The sequence below is a fragment of the Cololabis saira genome, chromosome 8 (genome assembly GCF_033807715.1).
Source record: "Cololabis saira isolate AMF1-May2022 chromosome 8, fColSai1.1, whole genome shotgun sequence".
NCBI lineage: Eukaryota > Metazoa > Chordata > Actinopteri > Beloniformes > Belonidae > Cololabis > Cololabis saira.
This window is the reverse complement of record NC_084594.1, coordinates 30104256-30130997: the sequence shown is the minus strand read 5'-3', so window position 1 is coordinate 30130997 and position 26742 is coordinate 30104256. Positions and strand designations below refer to the sequence as shown.

Below are 26742 nucleotides of genomic sequence, written 5' to 3'. Positions count from 1 at the left end.
GTACTGACTGAGGACATAACAAATAAGTGAGGTGCCACTCTCTTCTTGGCCTCCACCTTCAGATCACTTTTTTATTTATTTTTATTTTTTATTTCTGCCACAGATCTGTCCGTGGCACTCACTGCGTTTAGCGCAGCAACGACGTGCTGGCACTCACTCACTTTATTTGTGTTAGTGATGTCACTACTGTGACCACCAAATAATGTTGTTTTCCTGGCCTCCACCTCATCCACAACATCTCGATCTCGGCCTCCGTGAAATTTAGTGGCACGGTTGCCTGACTCGACAAGTCTCATTCATCCTGACGCACAGCAGAAACAGGCTGCAGGAAGCCGCTGCGCATGCTCAGCAGGCTCATTCATATGCAAATACAGCCATGGAGTACTTTGCATTGCCCATTCATGGTAGAAAGTGGGCATGTAGAGGGCGGGGTATGACGCAATTTCACGTGCGCAACCTTCCAGCTGGACTGTGATTTATAAAGCAAACATTGCGTGCAGATGTGCGTGCACACCGTTTTATAAATCAGGATTTTTTTGTGCGCACGCCATTTTCGGCTTTTGAGCGCACGTACACTTTTAGTATGAATCCTACGCACTCTTTTATAAATGAGGCCCCAGATCATTAATAAAAAGGGCTGCACAGTGTTGCCTGTTCTCTAAAGACTATGTACAATTATTTACTAATTTTAGAGCATCTTTAAGTAGTCAACTAAAGTTCTATGATTAGATAATTGTTTACCCCCCCTTTTTTTTTCATTTTTGCTCAAGACTTAAAACACCTAACCAGGATACTGGTACAGGTTACTATCACTGAACAAAGAACAAAGACAATTTTCCATATGGATGTAGATATGGAAAGAACTTCAATATTAAATATAGACATTAAAAAGATATGCCAAAGCAGTAAATTAAGCAGACTACTTAAAATATGATTGTGCAGGTGCTGATTGGAGTATAAATATTTGAGAGTTCTGAGAATTTCTAAATGTAAAAGATGAAAAAAATCAAGATGTTAGATGTGTCATAATGAGAATCAAATAAGAAACTAAAGGCAATTAAATGCATATTAAAATTGCCAAACATTTCAAAACTATCAAATAGTCTGCATATCTAAACTACAGCACCTAGATACAAATAACTGGATGCACTTCTAACAGAATATACCAAAGACAGCAAGTGTTCCTCTGTGGAGTGACCTGCTGTGTGATGAAACGTTGCAGGAACATGATGGGGGAGCGCTGACTGCTCCCTCAACCAGCTCAGCGGTTTACAGCTTTGAATACTACACTGGCTCCTCTAGCTTGCAGATTGTGAGAGTGAGCAAGAGAATGCAACTGAGAAAATCAGAGACGGAAAGAAAATGATGCAATGAAATTGAGAGCGCAACAAAAGCATAAAAAAAACTGATAAGATGTGGGGAATTAAACATTTGTGGGAATTAATAGAGCAAATGAAGCAGTGCAACAGATGGAAACAAATTCAAGGACACAGAAACAAATCAATACAGGATTATTTAATGCCGGACATGTACAAGCCCTTAGCTATAGAAGCAGTTTGACCTGATGGTAGTGTTATGCTGAACAGTGGTTAATTCCAAGGCAAACCTCCCTTTTTGTCATAGGCAAATAGAAAAAAAAAACAACACACACACGATCACAGTAATTTCTCTGGGGACTTTATTCCTATGGGTACACTCTATTGGTACAATGAATTCCCTAGATTCCTGTATTAACTTTAACCATCACAATTAAATGCCTAACCCTGAGATCCCTTATATACCAAGCTGACAACTAACTGTCAGGAACATTGGGAGTGTCTGTGAATTTCTGTCGCTCTTGTCTTCTTGGTATCTCACACACTACTGGCAATGTCTAACCCAGTTATATTTCTCACCAAACTTTGATGAGACACATAACTCAGATTTTCTGAACAGTGCAACAAATGATTGCATGTGCATGAGGCAGCAGTGATGAAAACATGCTAATGACTAACTGAACATGTCACAGTGTCATCTCTAGGGGTGGGAAAAAAAATCGATATTTCAATATATTGTTGTGCTCTCTGTTTCAATAAATAATCGATATACTGTCGGCTAATATCGATATTTTATTACAACACACTTAATGGTTTACGCGGTTGTCACCGCACTATTGTTCAAGCTCTGCCCCGCCCGCCCCCGCTGCCCTCGTGAGCAAAACAAACATGCCGCCTGAGAAACCAGCTCAGAAAATACAGAACCACAGTTTACTCCGTACAGACAGCGGGCTGAGCAGCACTGTTAATGCTGGAAAACTTGCTGTTTGAGCCGGTGTTTAAACTTCCATGTGCGTTAATGTCCGCTCGCACAGACAACCAGCTGCGTTAAGAAACGGACCCCGCTCCGCTCGCGCTCCATGAGAGGAGAGCGGCTCGTACTGTAATACAAAATTATTCCACAGACGCCGTTAAAGTAAATGATCGTCAGTCTTTTTGTGTTATGACGTTTATGCTTTTCACTCTGTAAGTGATCCTCGCTCGTATCCTTCCGTGTCCAGTCAAGCGTGTGCTGGGAAAACTTGCAGATCATTGAATCACCAGGCACGTTACACACGGACACGGACACTCTCATACACACTCAGACACACGCCCACCCGTGCAAAACCAGTGTTCAGTGCTTTGGATATTTCAGCTTAAATTTCAAAATGTTATATTAGTTCAATGAAGTTCATATTATTTATATTTATTATAGCTTGTTTGGTTTCTTCTGTTATCGGATACAGTTTGTCATGACATGAGTGAAAAATGCCTGATGCTTCATGGCAATATGTGTGTGTGGTGACAGAATAAATTAGACAGGCTAAAAGGATATTGGAAAAGAAGGGATATTGTTAAGCCTATTTGAGTTATTTATTTCTTAGTTATTTCACAATAATTATATTTGTGAAATTATTATTTAATGTATTTAATTATTACAAAGCAGTGCACTGTCCTGGTTTATATAAAACATGTTATTAATGTTCATGCACTTTAATTTGTCCAGCTGTACAGTGTTTACATTTACAAGCCTAGGAGACAGTGAGGAAATATACAAATGCACTTTCTTGTATGAAGTTTTGGCATTGAATAAATGCATAACTACAGACGTTTTCCTTTTTATAGGTATTTTTTCTTTTTTAGTCCCATATATCGTGATATATCGCTCTTACCGATATATCGATATATCGATATATCGAATATCGAAAATATCGTGATATTATCGATATCCTGGGCCACATATCGCCAAAGTATCGAATTGGGACTTACCCGTATCGTCCCACCCCTAGTCATCTCATTTGTCAACTTCATGTTTCAAAGACAAGGAAAACTTTACACAAGAAAGTGGTGATGAGGGAGTGTAGAAATTAAAAAGCAACTGATAATTTCTTCAGAGAGTTTTTTATTTTATTTGCCATCGTTTTGAGTTGGAGTTGGGGTTTGTATCATAGCTCCAAGATAACTACCTCACGATTCACATATACTTGATTGATTGAGTTCTAAATTGTGTTGCCAAACATTCAAGGACACTTGCATCTCACTTGCAAGGACACATATTCAAACAAGGTTGCATAGGTGGAAGAAGATGCAACGACATTTTAAATATTCAACTCAATCTGACCTACTGTATAAGTCCCAATGCAACTAAAACTAAGCTAGAGATAACACAGAGACCGATGCAAAAACTACCCACCTTTAAGTATCATGTTGTCAGAGGAATACTACAGTTTATTCTCACTTTGATTATACAGTACTGATTAAAACTCCCACTCCTCACATTTAACTGTTTCTGTCTACAGAACCAAGACAGGTATTTAGTGTTAAAGAGATCTAAACTCTACACTCTGCTGACACCTGAAACCCAGCTATTCACATTTCTCTCTTGTGTGTCTAACTTGGTGCCTGTTCATTCTGTCTCTTGCACGACCAGAGGATGCTAAATATGCGATGCATGATCTCTTATAAATGGGCTGATTTTACCCTTTGACGGTGAAGCGTTCTTATCCAAATTAGGGACCAAACTGTATTCTTTATTTCATTTCTCCCCAGCAGCATGCTAAAACATAATGGTACTTGGTGTATTCAGTCGTAAAATATTCCTTGTTAATATTTTATGGCCCTCTGCATGTCTGGTATCTGGAGACAATGGCCTTAACAGGAGTTTGAGAAAATAAAATAAATTAAAAGTACTCAGATTTTTGTGAAATGCTTGATTCCGTGTGGTAATAACACAGTAATTCATTTTAGCATTCATCAACTTCCATTATTCCCCCGTTCCTATTCAATGACTTGATTCAAAAGATGTTATTGAGGTCAGTAGATTTGAGTTATATTTGGTGACTTGTAGCAAAGTGAGAAAACAGACAATTTTTTTAATGATAAACCTTCTTAAGTCATCTGCACAAATTTCATTTACAGTAGTCATTTTCTAATTAGTAAGTGTATTAATAGACCCAAGACTAAGTTGTTGTTGCTGGTTACCAGATTATGGACCAGCAGGAAACTGAAATTTCGAATTATTTATTAATTTAAAAAAATTTACAAACATTTTTTACATTGTATTTTACCTAACCTAACTGAGCTAGATTATTATTACTGTATTATCCTCACTATAAGGCACACTTAAAACCCTTAATTTTTCTCAAAAATCGGCAGTGCGCCCTATAATCAGGGGCGCCTTATGTATGAATTTTGTTGTGCTTACTGACCTCAAACCAATTTTATGTGGTACGCCGCGCTCAAAAACGTGTTTTAGGGTGATTTTGGTAAGCGACGAAGCCGCTCTGCTTTATTGATGGTCAGACTATTCAGCTGCCACATTAAAGTCGGTCCTTTGTTGAATACGGGTTGCACCATCAGAGAATGTTAAATAAATAATTATGTAGTTCTGGCAAGCAACCACCATCCCACATCTAGTCCATTTTCCCTTACTATAATTAGACGTCAAGCCAACTTTAGGTTTTTAGCGTAAACCCAATTTTCTGGCTGGCAACGATGAACCAATCAGAGAACAGGATGACGCAACCTTTTTATTTGTGGATTTGTGGAAGATGAATGATTTAAAATGTGAGTGTATTTTTCTATATTAGTTACAGTTGAACAATATTCTGAGTTATTGTGAACAAGTTAAAGGAGCATGAGGCAGGATTGAGGCAGGATTTATGAAAAAAATTCGTATATGTTTTAAGTTTTCTAGTAATAATGTCAGATGAAGCGTTCCAAACCAAAAACAATGAGCCCTCTAGTGTATCTGTCCCTTGCCTTGAACAGGCTGTGTGCTGCAAAATGTGCTGCAATTCTGGGCTCGAATTTCCCGCGCTGTCCTGCGGATGTGACGTCATGCACGTTCTCCCCGTTCTCCCGTGCCGGCTTCGCTGTTGGCTGCAGTACCCCCGACGGCCGTTGTGGCGAAGGGTGGCGCTAATGAGTCTCATTTCTTAAAAGGAGCCTCATGCTCCTTTAAATAAAGTTTGACTTACCAGACTGTTTTGTTTTGCTTTATATATGTTTTATCATGCGCCTTATAACCCGGCCCGCCTTTTGTATGAAAATAGACCCATCCATTGAAATTGCGCCTTATAATGAGGTGCGCTTAATGGTCCAAAAAATACGGTATGTGCTTTGTTTTAGAGCATTTAGTGACAAGACAAATACAATTTTTATGACTTCTTCTGTAACAACTGATAGGTGTAGTTTTGCACGAATGTACAAAACAGTTTGCTAGGTTATGTCTAGTGTAAGAAAAGATGATAATCTAACCAGTTCAAATTGCGCCCTGTTCTGGTCTAATCTACTGTATACAGAAGCAACGAAGTTGATGATAGACTGCAATTTTATATATTTTTATTTTATTTTAATGTGAGGAACATTTTTAAATTACTTTAAATGTGCCTTGTAACCTAGTTGAATATTTTTATCCATACACATACAATAATATTAAGTTCAAAATTTGAATGAGTTGAAATAAATAAGCAAATCATTATTAGATGCTTTCTGCTTTCTTTAACATAGTACATGAAGTGGTCTTTAGACGAACGTACCAACAATACGATAAATTGTATGTACGTTTGTACTACGAGCTATGTGCTCTATAATATGATAAGTTGTCAGATTTAACAACCAAAGTTAGTTTGGGGTTAAAATGTTTATCATCATTTTAAACTGTCACAAATCCAGAACAGATTGACTAAGACAAATCTACACCATATGGCTAAAATCTAGCGAGAGCTTGCAGATGTGGCTCATTCTCCCAATTTATCAACTTTTATGAGCTGTGCATTAAAGTTATCAATTTAAGTACACTGAAACATTCTTTCAAATGTGTGCTGGTTATTAAAACGTTTCTGCAGAGTCGATATTAAAATATTGGTTTACATAAATCACAAGAAATTCTGCTTGTTCTAATGCTATCAAGCCAAATTCAAGCCAACCAATTTGCTGTGACAGTTACAGCTTTGTGGTATAGAGACCAAGGCATTGCTAAAATGTATTACAAATATAACTCCCTCCTTCACATCACATCAACAATGTTTTGTAGTTGTGGCATGCTGTATTCATTTTTGGTTGTATATCTTTTTGAAATTTAATTGCTGTGCTGTCCGCCTGGTCTGGGTTCTCGGTTCCGTTGCTGCAAGGCAATCCAAAGCTTGTCTATGCTCAAACCTTTTTATATATCTAGCAGAAGTCACGCACCATGATTTCACCCAGAGAGTCTATTTATCCTCTTGATGGCTTCCAGGCAAAGTAACATCACACGCACAAGCAGACGAAACCCCACATGGACTTTTGTTTAGCTTTAATTGAATAAACTGAATAGAACTTTGTTTGACTGTGAATAGCCTGTGGAAATATTTTCTGACCAGCAGCCTTTTTTTTGGTCTTTTATTCTTTTAAAAAAAATATTGCGTCTGTATGATATGAGAAAAAACATTACATTTTACCATAGATGAAATATTCTCATCTTGAGCTGATCTGTTGCCTAAATTCAATCTGCAAATCCTTGTCTCTGCCTCTCCTACCGTGTTTCAATTTCCTGTGTTGTCCTCTCTGGTGACTCTAAATTTCACTTCACATTGAACAATACATCTAAAAGGCAGCATTTGCCACATATGGCACAGCACAAAATGGAGTAATTTTCTCCCAGCGTGAGGGGAGAAGAAGTGAAAGACAGAAAATATCAAATTCAAAAAATAGAAACCAACCCTGGAGCAACTGGATGTGGAATGATAAGAAGAGGCTTCGACCACTTAGCTTGCATCATTTCACTTGTTCAATATTTGACAACAGTGTTATGTAGATGAGTGATACAAATGAATATGGATGGATCAATCACAGATTAAAAGTTAGGACATTAAGGCCCGGTTTCACAGACAAGGCTTATATCAAGCCAGGAGTAGGCCTAAGTCAGACTAGTAAAGCTAGGTAATTTAAGTGGCTTGCATGAGCGTGGCTTACATTTGTCTTAGTTAGTCCCAGACTGTGGAGTCCTGGAGTAAGCTTAAATGAGAACTCCTCATTAGCCTAAGTGGGAGCACAGTCTGTTAGCCTAATGGTGTTCATAAAAACCTGGAACGGAATTGAGGACAGTTTTGCTGGAGGGAATTTTGACACCAAACATGGCTGAAGCTAAAAGAACACGCTCAAAGAACTATACTGAGTATGAAAAAAAACTCTACTTAAACAAATTTTGGGAAATCATGCTGTTATTGAAAGTAAAGGGCATAGTGCTGCTGTTGAACATAAGAAGAACAATGCTTGGGCTGCCATTTGCAGTGAATTTAATGCAAATGAAAATGTAACCACACTTTTGTATCTAACAGTGTTCTTTTCCCAGAGGAAATTATTCTAACCCTGGTGGAAGAGCCAGTGCACAGTGACTGTGCACCCTCCACATCTGGCATGGCATCCCAGAGAAAAGATGCTGCCAAAACCATCCAGCAGAGACCAGAAAGGATGTCAATGCATGAAAAGTTAACCTTAGAAGTTCATGAGCAGAAAATGAAATATCTGAAAGAAGAGCATGACATGAAAATGAGAATTCTACAGGTCGAATTGGATATGAAATTAGAAGAGAGAGTTGTTCAAAGAAAGATGCATGAGATAGCTATGTAATGTAATGAAATACACTTGACAAGAGTGTGAGTATTGTAGTCACCACAACCTAAATTTTAGGACAGCCTTGGTTGAGTTTCTCATTTAATTTTTCAGCACACTATTGCACTGCAATATTGCACTGCAATGTGAAAGCAGCTCTGAGTGCAAGTCCTCGTTGGACTGGCATGGGCACATCTGAATCATTCTGGTCTTCCATTGGAGGGTCAGGACAATTATACTGCTTTAGGTAGTTGTGCAGAACAGTTGTAGCAATGATCACCTTGCAGCATCTTCTTGGCTCAAAACGAAGTGTATTGCATAAACACTGGAATTGATTTTGAACATACGCTTGATCATCCCTTTAGTGCGAATATGAGCTCTGTTATATCTTTGCTGCTCAGTTGTTGTGGGATGTGGCCAAGGTGTGAATAAATAGGAACTCTGCGCATATGCACTGTCACCAATTAGTATTCCGCTATGTTGCCCTCTCTCAAACTGAGCACACAATGAAGAGTTGTGAAAAATTCTTGAGTCATGTGTTGTTCCTTTCAAACGGGCAACAATGTTTGAAAACTCTAAATTGGGAGTGCATACACCCTGAACATTGATGGAAAACCAGTTCTTACGGTTCCTGTACTCCTCAGCATCAGGAGTTAATGGACACTTGATTTCAACATGACATCCATCTATACAGCCAATCACTCCTGGGAAGTTCCCAAATTTGTAGAATCGCGATTTATAGTTGGCTTGCTCAGCAGCATCAGGGAACTATATGTACAGATTTCCCAGTTCACAAATGGCACTGCAGACATTGTGAACTATTCTACACACTGTTGCTTTGCTGACACCAAACAAATCACCAGTTTCACGATGAAAGGTTCCAGATGCCAAGAATCTCAAAGTGATCAGAACTTGGAGAGAACTGGGTACAGGCCTTCCTCTTTGAGACATGGAGGAAAGTCTAGGCTCGAGCAAAGTAATTATCTCCAGTACATCTTCTTTGTACATACGAAAGCGGTCTCGGAAAGTTATTTCATCAAACTGATTCAATGGATTACTCCTATCTATAAGTATTTGTCTGGCTGGCCTCTGTAGCGAATATTGGTCTTCATTTAGATATTCCAAATACTCCATGCTCCCAAAACATCTGTGCTCCCTTTCACAAACAGTACTAAGCTGAAGTTAAACCTGCCTCTTTGCAGGATTAATATAAACTTCAACTTAGTCCTAGAGTAGCTCTAATCCACCCTCTTGCAATTGGCTTTGTTTAATCCAGAACAGACTAAATCTATGACTATTTTAAGATATGTCTGTGCAAGTGACTTAAAGTTAAGCCAGCTCAAACTGCATTTTAGTCTGAGACTAGGCTTAAGCCTTGTCTGTGAAACCGGGCCTATATCAAGCAAGAAAAATTAAAGGAAATACATTTTGATAAACCAGACATATGAAATGTTCACACTAGTTTCATATTTAGCTCATGTATAGAAATACACAAATGTGTTAGTAACTTATGTGTTGTTGGCAACTGAAAAAACCTGAAACGTATAACATAATTATAATTTACTAAAATTTGACTAACAAGGATCAGGCATTTCTTATAAACTGTGGGTACAAAACAAACAAAACAGGCCTTGACAAAGAAATAAGTACCCTTAACGTATTTTGTTGCCCATGTCACATCCACTCACCTGCCAGCTCCGCCCCTTCATGTCACTATGGTTTCTCCCGCCTTCCTGCTTCGCATCTGCAATCAGCCCTGGGCTGCTACTTAAGCACCCCAGTCCCAGCCAGTCGCTGCTAGATTGTTCTTCGTGTTATGCAGGTCTTTCCAGCACTCACCCTTGGACTGATCACCTGGTTTCGACCCTGCCTGTCCCCGACCAGTTCGCCTGTCTTTGTCCTGGTAATCACCTCAGCCCAGGGCTGGGCGATATGACCTCAAATCAATATCACGATAAATTGGGCAGTTTTACCTCGATTATGATAACCCTAAGCCGGCACCACTGTGACTCGTTTGTAAGATGGTCTGTTGGAGTTACTGTGAGGTGAAGTTAATTTCCCAGTATGAGGAATGCCATGTGTGGCGTGAGAGTGTGTGAACTTGTTGAAATGCGCATGTCTCACACTAAACAGCCCTGTTACTTCAGCCGCTTCTTGGTTTGAACCATGAGCCATTTTCTCTGGTTTCCCTTCTCGTTCAGACTGGATGGGTGGAGTCACGTGATTACAGACATGCTGTCTTAAAGGGGAATGAAATTATCCTATCAAAAAATCAAAATCCGACAGTACAAAACTTTAATATATGTTTAAATCACTGCACAGCAGCAGAAAATTGGACGCGTTTCAGCTTACAACTGCTGAACTGTAAGCTGAAACGCATCCGATTTTCTGCTACTGTGCCATAACCATATATTAAAATTTTGTACTTCAAGTGAGTGCTGTCGGATTTTGATTTTTTTATATGGTTTTTGGACTGGCACCCGGTGACACACTTTTGCTCTTTTTGAGTGAGCACGCCAAGTCTGCCGATTACTGAATGAAATTATCCTATCAGCACACAGTCAAAACAGACAAAAAGATGTTTCTTATCTTTTTTTTTATCAATACATCGAATTTACCGACATGGGAAAATTGACGTCGGCCATCGCAGTGAATGACGGTAACGGTACATTTTCGGTTTATTACCCAGGCCTACCTCAGCCACTGTCCCTGATCACGAGTTCTGCCTGCGCCTCTCTGGTTTCTGTTTGGCTGCTCCCTGGGGTGCTCGACAATTCCTCTGACAGATCGGCGTTTCAGTTACTGCACACCAGCTGTTTTCTGGTATTCGCTCTCCTGCCTCTCTGAGTGTTACCACGATCCTGAGGACTGAACTCTGCTCTGTTGCCTGCTGTGAGGTGACTTTAATAAAGACTTTTACTGAACACTCGGTGCCGTTGTGCTGCACTTGGGTCCGCCGCAAACCCTTGTCAGCACATACTTTTGAGGCAGCCATTGCAATCGAGGGATTTCTATACCTCTCAATGAGACTTCTGCACTTGTCAACAAGTGTTTTCTTCAACTACTCATGAGCAAACTGCTCCAAGTGTCTTTAATGGGTTTTCAAGGTTAGAAGAGTGCCTTCTTCAGACTGCATGTTTCAGCTTTCCCCACAGATGTTCAACCAAATTTATATCAGGGTTCATAGAAAGCCCCGATCCAATGTTTTCTTCTTAGCCATTCTTGCGGTTTTGTAGGTGTCTGTTTTGGACCATTATTCATTTTGAGGACCCATAACCCCAGTTTTCTGACACTGGGAGCCACACATCCCTTGAGAATTCCTTGATAGTTTTGAGATGTCATTGTACTCTTTACAAATTCAAAACACTGTGCCAGAAGCAGCAAAGTATCCCCAGATCATAAGAGTCTCTTCAATGTTTCCCTGTAGATGTAGCCTTCTTTTCTTTGAATGCTGGGCTCTCGTGTATTAACTGCACACAGAGAAGCCAAATAATCAGTGGGACATTTATAAATATCTATCCTGTTTTTTTTTTACCTTTTTAATACACCCTTTTCACCGTTATCTCCACCCAACTTTATCAATTGAGCATTTAAGTAATTTGTTACTTTTCCCCTTTCCTCATCTTCTCGTCTTAGTTATCTATCTTTTGTCCAGGTTTAATCCCTAGAGACACAAAACACTGACTCAGACGAATTCTGTCTTAATTAGTTTAGCTATAACTTTTTTAACGGATGCACACCTGTTTTCTCTTGTCCCAAAAACTCATTCCTTCCTTCCTTGGAAGGAGTGCAGTTCTAAATGTACCTATCTTGGCCCCTCTTTAAATATTGATGCCCTGATTTTCTCCTTATTAGCAACCTGCTGTTGATCACAGAGCGTTGTGGAGGGTGCATGTGTGCCAAAGAATGTTAATGAGGCTGGCGCAGATGCATATTTAATATCTCCAACACATCCTATTACCATAAATGCTTTTATGTCACTATCAGCTCCACTGAGGTTGTCTGGTCTGTCCTTACTCAAAACAGCAATGCTCATGAAATTGTGCATTGGAAAAAAAAAACTACAGTCTGTGATCAACTCAGGTCACTGAAAAACCACTTAAATCCTACTGAGCAAACCAGTGGAAGGTGCAGTGGAGGCTGTTACTGAGTCAGATTCAGTTAAATTTCTTCAAACTTACAGTGTGTTGCAGTTAGCAAGACATGATAGATTTTATTTGTAAATAAATCGGCATGACAGTATCTCATGGCATACATGTACCTGCTTTAAAAGTGTCAAATATAATACTCTCCACACAGTGCAAATGATAAGTTTTAAGTAGGTTTCTGGGAGTCAGTTGGTTTTGAATATAATTGTATTGTTATCAAAATTGAGGGGTAAATGGAGGTTTGTTATGTGTGTTGGAGGTTCTGTTGTGTCAAAGTTGCAATGGATGAGTCCTGTATCTGCATTAGTGTTCCACTGGAAGTATCTGATAAATGCACTATTGCCAATAAACACAAATGATCATACAAATAAATATTAAAAGGACATTTTTAGTACATTTGAATTGTAGTTTCACAATATATTTCTGTGTAATATAACAATATAATTTGCATATATACAGTACAAATACCCAGATAGCCATATGTATACATACAGTATATGTATCCTCTTTGGGCGGTTGCCCGCTTACAGGTTGAGCCCTCTTTCGGAGACCTAAAAGCTTGAGGGTTCTGCGCAGTATTTTCTCTGTTCCTAGTCCTAGTACTACACCCTTCTGGACCCAGATTGTTGATGAATCTGCTGGAGCCACTCTCCCAGCTTGGAGGACACAGTTCCTACTAGTTCAGCACCACTGCTGCCTTCACCTGACGGATCTTCTCTATCTCCTCCTTCAACCCCTGGTACTGTTCTCATGTCCCTCCTTCTTGCACCCCGCTGTTATGTGCTGGATTGTTTCGGAATCTTTGCACAGTCTGCAGCTGAGGTCTTGTTTGGTTTGATAGACCCTAGCCTCTATCGCTCTTGCACTGCCATAATTAATGCCTCCATGCTGTCCTTCAGTCCAAGGTTTTACAGCCACTGGTAGGATTTCTCGATGTCGGTCACTTCTTCAATCTGTCAATGGTACATGCGGTGCAAGGGCTTCTCTGTTCTCTGTTCCACATCTTATTCTGTACTGGATTTCTGGTGTCTTAGAAATTCACTTAGCACCTTATCCTTAGGGGCCATTTTCTTGATATATTCCTGGATCTTTATTGTTTCATCTTAGATGGGGGTTTGGATGCTCACTCATCTGCAGTCTCCCTCTTTCTGCTTTTTAGAGTCTCATGGTGCTGGACTTAGGGTGAGATTCTCTGTGCATTGTGAGGACCTTCCTCGTCTTGATATCAGTGTCTTCCACCACTTTCTGTGGCCAGGTTACTATGCCAGCGGGGTACCTTATTACTGGCTTGGGCATACGTGTTGATGGCCCGGACTTTGTTCTTTCCATTCAGCTGGCTCTTCAGTATCTGCCTGATTCTTTTCAGGAACTTGGCTGTGGCCAGTTTCCTTGCCGCCTCCTCATAGTTGCAATTTGCCTGTGGAATTCTTTGATGCAACTGCTGTGAATCAGCAAAGAGTTAGGGTCCCATTCCTACTGCCTTCTGTGAACTGAAGAGTAGCCAGGTGAGAACAGGGTTATCAGAGAAGAAAACAAATTGGAATGAATTCATTTCCTGTCACCTAGGAGCTGTGGAGAATATGCATATCAGCCTGGCTGTTTAATTAATCTAATCTCTGAGGTACACACCTTTGATGTTGAATGAGTCTTCAAAGATTTAAAAATGTTGATGTGCCGCAATCAAACCTGGAAACGAATACCTTTTGTATTCCCACTCTGAATACTTCCAGCCCATTAAAAGAAAGTTAATGCTTTTACCATCCCATTTCTATGACAAAGGCTGCAATTATTTATCTTCTAGGAGACGATCCACTCTGTTCACAAATAAACAAATGGTAACCAAGATCACATGGATTACCTTGCGCTATTTATGCATCTAAAATGTCTTTTCATTGTGTGAAACGTTCACATAATAGATGTGTTGCCTACACCTACAGTAAGCAAAGAGGAACTCAAAACAGAAAGTACAAAATAAAAATAGACAGACCAACAGTCCTATGGTGGACTTGAATTATGGTCTACTGGGGAAACGTGTCCGTCCATCCCTAAATACTGTACATGCTTTTTTTCAGTTTTGTCCTCTGCCTCAAAACCTTGTTTAATTAGGAAATAAATGTATAGCTCACGTTTCGCACTGATTCTTTTTAGTGTTGTAATGTGCTGGTCCACATTGTGTAAGACTCTTGTTCCAGGTCCCGGTTCACAGCATTTCTGTTTAAACATATTGGTTCTGAATGTGAAGTTGCACAAGTAATTTGATTTATTTTTATTGGAAGATTTAACAAACAGTTTACTAGTTTGCATAATATGTAAATAAATGTCAATTTGTCTTGTATAGGAATTGGTTGTTTTTAATAAGTGATCTGTTTTCGCTCACAAGCAAAAGTAAGTTTTATACGATGAATCGATGGAATATTCAATAGAATAATCGATTACCAAAATATACTATAGCTGCAGCCCTACTGTTGATAATAGCCATATCTAGTTTTATTACACGGGGATTCATTCAACATTCATTCAGCTGATTTTTTTTTTCTCCATGCAAAGTGAGGAACTTGTTGAAGTCCTGCAAATATTTCTGCTTTCACCGTTAAAGCTGAAACAAGTATTCATCTGCTTGTACATCAGTCAGTGAGCAGTGAGGAAGCATGCAGTCTCCTGGAGGATTAAAGGAGTGTTTTTTAAGAGAATTAGACTGTGAGAGAGTGAGGTCTGCGTGGGAGGGTTGTGTCAAAAGCCAGTCACGTGTCCTCGGGGTGAGGACATGAATACAGATAAAGTTCCTCTCTCGCTGCTGGAGCTGAGTGGATGTGATGTGTTCACATGTGTGCTGTCTGGCGGTGTCTGATAAAGCACGGAGCAGACACTGTAACAAAATGCATACTTGAATATAAATTGGCATGTGTGTAGAGACTGTCTCACTCTCAGGCACACTCACTTGGACTATATCTTGCTTATTTGCCACTTGGCGTAAAGCCAAACACGAGGGCGCAATTTGCCACATTATAAAGCTATTAAACTATCATTAGTGGTGCCATGGTTGCCCATTGTAAGGCCACAGGCCCTGACAACTACAACTCCGATCTGCACTCCTATAGCATCTGAATGTATTGTAATGAACTTGCTGTGTTTGAGAGATTAGGAGCAACAGCGTAAATGCCACAGACAAGTCAGACCCATCCCTGCACTGCCACCACACAAGGACAGCCATCAGATCAGGGAGGGGTAGCTGCAAACAAGTAGCGCAAGCTTCGGCAGCATGCAAGTGATTTATATTTGGAATCTGGAAAAGCACAACACTTTAGTGATAAACAACTTGTGGAGAAAATGCACAATCAGGCTTTTTGTTAGTGGGTGTGATACTGTGAAGAAGTAAACATTAGCTTGCAGTGAGAATTAATCTCCCAGCATCTCCTGCAGGCATTTGATTTATATCTTTTTTTTCTGATCTTTGTTTATTCCCTGTAGCTTTAGGAGACCTCCTGTTAGGTCATTTTTCTTTAGCATGTGCCAGTGCCGTGGATAATATTAGTTAACTGCTTAACTGCTGTTGAGCTAATGGTAATGGCAGAATTCAAAATGTACCATTTAATGTGAAGCTATTGTTGAGTGATTTTCTTTTATTGTATTATACGTGTCAATAACACGTCAAGGGCAATTTCTTAAATGAATCATAGAAATGGGGCATTGTGGAAATTGTCAGCCATGGTATAACTTATCTTCTCCTATGACTTCCAGCATATTGGAAAAAGAAAAGAACTGTAACATTTTCACTTTTAAAAGCTTTGTTTTCTGGTGTAGGATTTTCTTCAAAATTGTCCCACCTTTTAATTCTTTGCTTGAGAGAGCAACTGAAGGTATAATTTGCTTCGACACAATGACATTTTAACCTAAGAGATACCTGGGAACGTTAGGAGCATTAAATGCCAAAAGAAGGAGAAAAAAAGGCTTGCTCTCAAAGCACATGGAAAAACGAGAAGCCAAAGGCAAAAAGATGTTTTATGTTTGGTGTTTTTCTGAGGGTGAATTGCAGCAAAGGCATCTGCCACATTTCAAATACGACAGGTATCAGAAGGCGTTAGCTTGATGACTATTACTCATGCAAGAATCAGACTTGGTAGCAGCTGCCACTAATGTTAGCAAGACTTCTGGTGGATGGGTACTGTGCCATGGTTTGAAATTAAAGTGCATTTGCTCGCACACACACAGAAATGTTGGACCATTAGGTCGTGTTTATAGATAAAGCTAGAGAGGTTTTCAGGGTGACAGCCAACAGATTACAGCGCGAGAGCATGTAAGTAGGCGGCATTTACACAATGCAGACTGTAACACGAGACATCAAATCACTAAAAATACTCTGCATACTAATACTAATACTAATAAATATGCCATCTAACCTGGCCTGATAACCAGTCAGCCATTTGTTTTTAGTAACCGACAGCTGCATTTAACTTCTTGTCATGAATCTCACCCTGCCTATTGTACTGAATGGTAAACTTTAGTCCTGTGCTGTACTTCTTTATACTTCTATCTCCCTGTCCCAGTCTCTATTTTCTTCAATACTGCTTGACCTACAGGAAAAAAATGAGAAAGGTTAACCAAATGCAAAATAATGCTCCGTGATAATTATAAAAAAAAAAAAAATATGTGTAAAATAAAGTAACACATGTATCTGCTAAATAACCATGATGGTGCACGTTGATACATGTGTCAACCATCCCAGAGAATAATGTGTCAACATGCCGCTGACATTAGGGTGCACTTCTAAACTGACAAGTTGTTACCGTGCTAGCACCAGTTGGCACAAGCTTTTACATTGTCTATAAAAATACATTTTGGTTGTATCACTTTGATTGCATACAATATATTTTCTATGTCCCTAGTCATAACAAGTCTAGAAATTATTGATTGGAAAGGATATTTTCTTTATTATGATACTGAAAGATTTAAAAATGTATACTCATTGAGAAAGTGAACACCCCGCAGCTGTTTCACAGCTATGTGTTGCTCTGGTCAAGAGGACAGTTCTTTTAGGGTTAAACGTTTGTGGCACTGCTCTTCAGCGCTCTGGATATTAATGGTGTTTCAAGGTATTTCATGATCCATCCATCCCTGGTCTCCTCACTAAAGCTAACTTTTTTCACCCTTGGAGTTAACTAGTGACTTGTGACAGACACCAAAACATGGATATTTTAATTCAACATGCAACCCTGAGTCTGAATCAACCCATTATGTTTTATAGTATGGCTTACATAGTTTGGCTTAGGAGGTAGCTCGTTATTGATTGAGGAGTTAACATTGTTCTGAGCTGAACATTACCAATGTTCAATTCAATTCAATTCAATTCAATTTTATTTATATAGCGTCTAATACAACAGAGTTGTCTCTAGACGCTTTCCAGAGACCCATACCCAGAACATGACCCCCGAGCAGTTATTACATAAACAATGGCAGGTAAAAACTCCCCTAGTGGGAGAAAAACCTTAAGCCAAACAGTGGCAAGGAAAAACTCCCCTTTAGGAGGGAAGAAACCTTGAGCAGGACCAGGCTCATAAGGGGGGACCCTCCTGCCGAGGGCCAGACTGGTGGGTCAGGGACGGCAACAGCACAGCAGGCAGGTGGAAGCAGCAACGGGATGACCAGGGGTGGGGACCGCAGGCCAGCACGCAGCTCCCGAAGCTCCGGCCCAATCAGCAAGTCCCAGGTTGGGGTGCAGGGTCAGGGAAAGACTTGTGCTCCGTAATGCAAGCTACAAGCCACCCACGACCACCTGCAGGTTCCGGTGTCCGGCAAAGGATGCTGCAACATGGACAAAAGAGAGAAAAGGGAGGAGAAGGGGGGGCCAGCACAAGAAACTACAGGAGCGACTCTGACACACTAAAGTTTACACTACCTAGAGATTTACCAACACCAGCTAGAGGTTTACTAAACACTAACAATAGGCTTTACTAAACAGAAATGTTTTAAGTTTAGTTTTAAAGGTGGAGGTGGTGTCAGCCCCCTTAACCCAGATTGGAAGTTGGTTCCATAGTAATGGTGCCTGATAGCAGAATGCCCGCCCTCCAAATCTACATTTAGATACTCTAGGAACTACGAGTAAACCTGCACTCTGAGAACGGAGAGCTCTGACAGGAACATAAGGCACTATCAGGTCTTGCAAATAATGCGGAGCTAAGCCGTTTTGGGCTTTATACGCAAGTAATAACATTTTAAATTGGATTCTGAATTTTATGGGTAACCAATGGAGCGATGCTAACACTGGAGAGACGTGGTCTCTCCTGCTAATTCCTGTCAGTACTCGTGCTGCTGCATTTTGGATCAGCTGGAGCCTATTCAGCAAATTACTTGGACATCCTGCTAACAACACATTACAGTAATCCAGTCTAGAAGATACAAACGCATGAACTAGTTTTTCTGCATCACTCTGCGAGAGGATTTTCCTAATCTTTGCAATATTACGGAGATGGAAAAAGGCTATTTTACAAACCTGATTGACATATGGTTTAAACGACAAATCCTGATCGAAAATAACACCAAGGTTTATCACAGTTGCACTGGAAGCCATCGCAACACCATCTAATCCCTTCCTAAGATGCTCTGGACCAAGTTCAGTTCTGTTCAGCTCAGAACAATGTTAACTAATGCAATTGTATAAGGAAACTAATCTAATGATCAGTTCATTAGAAATAGAGCAACTTACTCTGAACTAGCATATGAACAATACTGGAAAAAAAATATTTATGAGTAATTACTTATATGATTGTTGTTCTTTTTGTCCTCCCACAGCAATGGTAAACATCGCAGAGTAACTGGGATGTGCATTAAATGATTATATAAAGATTACTTAAACACCATACTGAAAGATTGAAGATACTGAATATAGTATACTGAAGATACTGATGAGTTATTAGCTAATACCTAGTTTTTCCTATTTTCATCTGGTATTGTCAAAATAGAGTTTCTTGGTTAATCAAAACCAGTCATCTCAATTTAACGAATACTGTATATTAAAACAATAACTGTTAAGGGTAGAGGGATTCATCAGTATTGTATGGCATAATGGTGTGTCAGTTTGGAAATATAACGTTTTTTTTCCAGGCTTCATCAAATGTAACTTCAAAAACCACCAAGACCTTTGATGGAACTGGCTCCCATAGGGGCTGCCCTAAAGCACCCAGATTAACACTTAGTCAGACCATCATATATTTTTCTGCAAGAGTGACCCCGAACACACCTTCAGGCTTTGTAAGGGTTATATGACCAAGGAAGGGATTGATGATGTGCTATTAAATGACCTGGCCTCACTTGTACGTGACCAATACTCCATTAAAATAGTTTTGGGTTGGATGTGTGGCACAATGGTTGAAAAGCAGTAAACAAATCCACAGCATCTTTGATACATTTTTAAACACTGTTGAAAACATGTCCCAGGTCATGACCAGGACGTTTGGAAATGATGCAGATGTTAATATAAATGTGTCTCTATATTTAAACCTAAAAATAAAAAGTAAGTTCTGTGAAATATGCTGTTTTCATGTATAATTCTGTTTCAGTCCAAACTTTTTACTGGTTTTATAGTTATAGGTGAATATACATGTACTTAACACTGGTACAGATACACAATATGCTGAAGAAAAGTAAAGAAGGAAGTTTAAACAATACTTTGAAGAGCTTATGATATACTTGTTCTCCCACTCCTCATCCATCTGTCCTCATACCATGCATATCTTCAGGACAGTGCCACCATGCAGTTTTGTGCTAACAAGCTAGACAAAAAGGACTTTTTTGGCAAGTCGGACCCCTTCATGGTTTTCTACAGAAGCAACGAGGATGGAACGTAAGTTGTTCATCTGCTTTTGTTTTCATTCCCATTAAGTTGTTTAATTGACCGGGCAAGTGTTTAGGGAAGCCCAGACTGCATTCTTTCTTGACATGTCAGGTATAATCGGTTACCAACCGACAGTTGGACAAATGTCCTACAACTTATTCCAACATCACCTCTCCTTACCTCCTTATGCAGACTCCTTTAAAACCACAGCTCCCATTGAATTGCTTCAGTAATTGTCATGACCGTTGCATACCGGGACTAGTGTCAAAAGAACTAAGACACCAGTGACTTTTGATAAAACAGTGAAAATAGTTCACACCATAACGATTAGAGTGACTTAAACATGGCATCCGCACTCATAAATCAGTGAATCGTATCTGTGTTTACTAAGCTTTCCAAATCTATTGTAAGAAAACACTGTCAGACACTGTTACATATTCAAGGCAGGACATTTTAAAGCCATGAAAACCTGTTTTATAACATGGGGGAATTTCTGATAGAAATAATTCAGGAAGGCAAGGAGACAAAAACAAGATTTGATGGAATACAGTATAGTGTGCATTAATGCACGCGGTCGGGAGGAGGCCTGAAGTCATAATGGAACCAGGCACATTGTAGGAGGCTATGAATAGAAGCATGTATCCTTTTCAAACCACATCCACAATTCCCATTTCTGAGTTTTACATGTAAATGGCTCGAGGAAAGCAAAAAGCAGCAATTGATGTAAAAGTTGTGAAAGAATGCATGCCCAAAACATTGCATCTGCATTAAAACACTGCGGTTTTCAGAGCCAACTCGTGCAGGGATGCACAACACTTTCCAATCCCATCAAAGCTTCACAGAGTGCACCTTGGACTCCCATAGAGGCCGGTAGTTGTGTCAGCATCTGCTCATGTGGTGGGAAATGCATTCAAGATGTTCTGAGTGTTGTTGGTGCCAAAGGAGGTACAAATTAGAGGCTTGTACGGTTAAAGGAGTCATAGGGTGTTAAAAGGCTTGAGGCACTCAGTGGAGGATGAAAAGCTTGATCCAAGGCTTTAGATAAAACAACTTACAAAAAACATGACACACGTTGTCAGGTAAATCCCTCAATAAGTCCTTATGACATGTTTGGTCATGGAAAACTACAAGCCAAAGTGGAATATTAATTTAGTCTCTGTGAGCTAAGCTGAAACAAAAAACAAAGCCCAATTTAAGCATACGTACTCTAACCACAAGATATGACCGTATGATCTGTCTCTCCAGTTCTGCCCCTCATTTGCAAAGTAGCATCATTTTTTTTCTTTCTGCTTATCTTGAATATATTATTTCCTAATGGTCATCCTCTTCTGGCTCTAGGTTTACTATCTGCCACAAGACAGAGGTGGTGAAAAACACATTAAATCCAGTGTGGCAACCTTTCCCTATCCCTGTACGAGCACTGTGCAACGGGGACTATGACAGGTACAGTAATCATCCCCCACCTTCACACACATTGTGGTTCTGTTTCTGCTCCTCACGTTGCTGCTTGTCAATTCAGTGCTGCACGTTTCCAGACTATCTTATGCACAGTAAAACGCACCTCATGAATAGTGTTGGAGTCTAGTCATGTTGTCATTGATTTCTATTTTCCCAATGTATGTCTGTAAGAAGTGTCACCCTGAGGGACAAGGTGTGTATCAACTGCAGTCATTAGTACACTCTAAACATAAATAAAAATTGTTCAACTAGAAGAAATCAATACAAGTTCAACAAGTGGCAGTGTTCCTCTTCCCAATGTTTTACTACAACGTGATCTCAAAGCAGCCATGTGCTTCTTACATCCCTTTATATTGATCTTGGCTAAAATGGCTCCTGTCAGACCCAGTTAGGCTCTCACACCTATGTTTTCTTGTGTTGCTGTTATGAACAGCTTTCCCCCCAGAGGTAATCCCAAAGATTGAAAAGATGAACTGTTACACTTACTGGAAATAGAGCAGTGCAGTGCCAGTGGAAACAGTTATTTATTCAAAATTATTGGTGTGTACTTTTGACATGTACTGCAACTTTGTGTGTAAAGTGACTTTTTAAGCACAACTCCTTTGCTGAACAAAAATTTTCCATTCATAGATTAGAAAGTTATTAGGTGCAATTTACTAATATTTAACACATTCTGAATAGAGAAGGGTGCTTTTTTCACATTGTTTTTGTTTGTGTCTTTCAAGGCTAATAAAACGAAGGGAAGGCTGAAGCAATGGTGAACTAGTTAGTAAGATAGTATTAAATCCTATGTGCTCCTTAAAGGGGACCTATTATGAAAAACACGTCTTCTCTTGCTTTAACATATATAAAGTGGTCTCCCCTCAGCCTGCCAACTCAGAGAAGGAGGAAAGCAGCCAAATTCTGCAGTGTCTGTACAGCCGTCCGGATGAGCCGTCCAGTGTGATGTGGCTTCAACGAGCCGTTCAGATTCTGCTCCTGTCGTTATGTAACGAAAATGCGATTTACATAGGTCGGCCTCCGATGCGTGAAACCACGCCCACAACTAACTCCGCCGGCAGGAGCTTCCGCCATTTTTTCATAGCGGTGTATCACGTCATTCAGGCAGCCAATCAGCACAGAGCCTCATTATCATAGCCCCGCCCACTCAGAATCCCGCATAGAGAATGAGGTTAGAGACTGGGAAGATAAAGACATGGCTCAGAGGCTGAATTTCTAATTTATTTAGCAAAAATAATCAAAAGCTTGTTTTTAAGACATTCAAAGCCTGTTTAAAATAGGTATTAGATGCCATAATAGGTCCCCTTTAAAAGAGATTAGTCTGCAGAGGTACTCTGTGTGGACAAAATTAGAATATCTGCCATTGTGAGTGGCTCACTACGAATATAGTCTCAATTTCGGACCCACTTCAGACATAGAGAGGCTATGCCCTCTCTTCCAATTTTGGATAATGCACTCTTTCCGCCCTCACTCAAAGCTACAGTGTTTAAGTTATGGTTCAGGAATGGTCTGAAAGGGGCGAAGGACCTTTTAAGGATGGTGTGTTCATGTCATTTAAACAGCTTGTAAGTGAGTGTAATATTCCCAGCTCAGATTCATTAAGGTATTGGCGGGTGCGCGCTTTTGTTCGGAAGCTTTTTCCTTCCTTTCCGTCACTCCTGCCAAATGACTGGATAGATGAGTGGTTGGGTGGAGATCTATATCAAAGACGGGGAGTGAGCAGATTGTATGAGAGTATTCATATGAGCGTCTCTCCGTCACTTATTAATATTAGGGCAGCATGGGAGGAGGAACTGGGATATGAAGTATCTGATGACTTGTGGCAAAGTGCGAATTATGTGGACCCGTCCTACTCCAGATGCTGCCAGGCTCCAGCCAGCCTCTACCATGTTTTGGGCATGCCTAAAGTTGGTACTGTTTTGGTCTTCAATTTTGGACACATTCTCTTATATCTGCGGCAAGAAGAATATCTGCTCCTGAAATTACATTATTTGGTGCGGTCCCTGCGGAGGTGGCATTACCTGGCGTACAGTCGAATGTCATCGCTTTTTCATCCCTACTAGCCAGACATCTTATTTTTTTGTAACTGGAAATCAGTTGGGCCGCCCACGCACAGGTTGGGGGCATGATGGCACTGGAGAAGTTGAAACACTCAATCAAGGGATCAACCCAGAGGTTTTACAATGTCTGGCAGCCATTTTTGAATTACTTTAAATCAGAATCTCCAGCTAGAGACACTGAAACTATTACATACGTGTGTATATGTGTGTGTCTGTGTGTGTATATACAGTATATATATATATATATATATATATATATATATATATATATATATATATATATATATATATATATATATATATATATATATATATATATATATACATATATACATTGTTCGCTCGTCACGAGTCAGTGTTGTAGCTCCGCCCACTCCCCCTCAGTCATGGCGAGTACGAGCAAGGGAGTTGAGAGACAAAAGTTCATTCAAATCTCCGGTGTGGCATCATTTTGGTTTCGCTGTTGATTACAACGACGATGGAGTGAAAATAGTTAACAGAGCTTTTACTGTCTGTAATGATTGCTTGAGACCGGCTAGTGGAAGATCAGAGCCCGTCTCCGCCTGGTGAGTGAAACGTTACACTGAGCAGGCAGAGACGGGCTCTGATCTTCCAATAGCCGGTTTATTTACGGGAAGGAAACGAACAGCTTTACAGTCTTAAACAAAGGCAGACTCCAACTCTAACGTCTCGGGCAAACTCCCCCAACAACTTAAATTAGAACACCTCAAGAAACCTCGGGGTTCAGCCCCCCCTCCCTCCGCCCACCACGGCTCCCTTCATGACATCACGTGCAGTCCGGTGACAGGCAGAGAGACGAGAGAATTCAGGCTGATCTCCCCACTTTGTAACGCTCCCATATCAGGGTCGCTACAATATTTTGTAATATTGTAATAATTATAATAAGTATAATCATTTACAATATTTTTGCGAAGGCAAACCGTCCGACGCGAAGCAGAGGACAGTTCACGCCCCCGCGTCGTTCATATATTTATGATAATGTACACCTAGTCGGGCATTATCCCATACGTATTTAGTATAGTGTGTACTGTACTCACTGTACTGAGTTGTCAAGATTAAGAGGCTGTTGACTATAAAGAATTATATATTATATATTTACATTTTGAAAAGTGACAAGAGAATTAAACAGGAAAAAAAGCTCTCTTCATGCACATAACAGTACCGATACGATACTTCTACCACAAAAATAACTAGGCTAAAATTGCAATGAAAAATGCAATGAATTGGAAGACAGGTTTTATTTAACAGATAAATTCAATAAAAACAAATAAAATGAGTAGAATAACTATTTTAAACAAAACTCAGCCGGCTGGACTTTCCTCCGTGGCCCGGTCACACTGGGAGCGCGCAGCCCCCCGGCCACGCGCCTCGCCGACAGCTCGCTGAGTCCCAACACGGCCCGCGGGTTGTCTCTTGCCATTGTCTGTCGCTTTTGCAGAACCTGAGCTAATGTTGGCTGTGGTGGTCTTGCAGTAGCATTAGCAACCTCCGTATACTCAGCTTTATGATGCGCCTTGAGATGTTTTATCAAGTTGCTGGTATTAAACTACGTATTCTCCTTTCCTCCTCTTGACACCTTAGCAGCCAGAGCCGGATTAACGCAAAGGCAGACTAGGCACGTGCCTAGGGCCCGACAGGGGGGGGGGGGGGCCCAGACAGAGGGACAAAAAAAAAAAAAAAATCTTTTTTTTTTTTTTTTTTTTTTTTGTCTGCACACATATTAATGGTTGATAACATGCCGGTAAAAACCTAAGGCATATATATATGTGCATTATTACTATATTTAGTATACATACATATATATATATACGCATACATACGCACAGGGCCGCCGCAAGGGATGTGCGAACCGTGCGACCAATTTTTTATTTTTTTTTCCTTATAAATATCAACAGTCACGTTCCATTACAGACCTAAATGTGTACTAGTCTGTGCATATCAATAAATATATGTGCAATGGTGACGCGTGTCTGTTGTTCAATACAACTGATCAGACCAAGCGCGGACACAAGCTAGTCTGATCCAGACGGGTGGAGTTGGACCAAACTGTCACACAATGTCGAGAGAACGAGACAGATTCAGGAAATTTCCATCAGGGGATGAAAAAAGAAAAAAACAAAAGAAAATGGAAGAGTTTAATGCCTCTCTGAAAGGCACGTTTGATAAATTTGTTACAAAAATCACCGATCCGCCCGGGTCTCAAGCAGCCGTGGGGCCCCGCGTCGAGGCAAGCCCAGATGATGATGAGACAGGGGAAGGTATCCAGTATTTTGCTAATTGGAGAGTTAAAATTGCGCATATAGACACCCGATCCGACCCGAAAAACCCCAAAATTTTGCGAGGGCCCCCCTGGCTATTTCACACAGGGCCTCGCAAATCTCTCAAACGGCTCTGCATACGCATACACATACATACATATACACATACAGACATACAGTACATACTACAGCACACTTTGTCTTACTGCAAATTGTATTGGTCTTTGTAGATTTTACTTCTTATTTAACTATTCAATTTAATCAACACATTTAATTAAGATTTTCTGCAAAATGCTCACAATCGATAAGATAAGGATAATTTAATAGCATTTAATAGAGCATTGTAATAACGTATAAATAATAAAAATCTAAAAATAGTCTGATAGACTGTTTAATATACAACACATGACTTATTTTGGAATACAAAGAACCAACTTGACTATGACTCTGCTATGTAAAATGTGAATTAAGTTTTATTAGTAACTTTGGTAAGTTTAAGATTTCATAAATAACATCGATGGAGGGGGGCCCAAAAATCACAGTCTGCCTAGTGTAGTCCATTTATTTAATCCGGCTCTGTTAGCAGCGCATAACTTCCAGTCTGCCTTGCTTCTGTCGTTGTCCCTTATTTTGAAATATGTCCACACTGCTGACATCCCGCTTGCATTAATTGTCGCTATCTTGCCTGAAACGGCATTGCCAGTCTCACTCATGGGTATCACTCTCTTCTCATCCCCACGCTAAGCTTAGCTGACTAGCGGCTAACCGGAACAGCTGGCTGAGCAGTGGCGGCTGGGCGGCTGCTCCGCCGCCAGGCTGCACTCTCACCCGGGGAGCCACGGGGCGGCTCAACATCTCCCC

General features: G+C 40.2%; 1 protein-coding gene across 2 annotated transcripts in view; it reads left to right on the top strand.

The window, feature by feature from the left end:
- The window catches only part of cpne5b (copine Vb), a 178523-nt gene that overhangs the window by 106949 nt on the left and 44832 nt on the right, over positions 1-26742 (top strand). For both annotated transcript variants that reach the window (XM_061727693.1, XM_061727692.1), the window contains 2 exons: positions 19990-20093; positions 21423-21527. In XM_061727693.1, coding sequence (XP_061583677.1) covers positions 19990-20093; positions 21423-21527 — 209 coding nt within the window. The remainder of the gene's footprint in view (positions 1-19989; positions 20094-21422; positions 21528-26742) is intronic.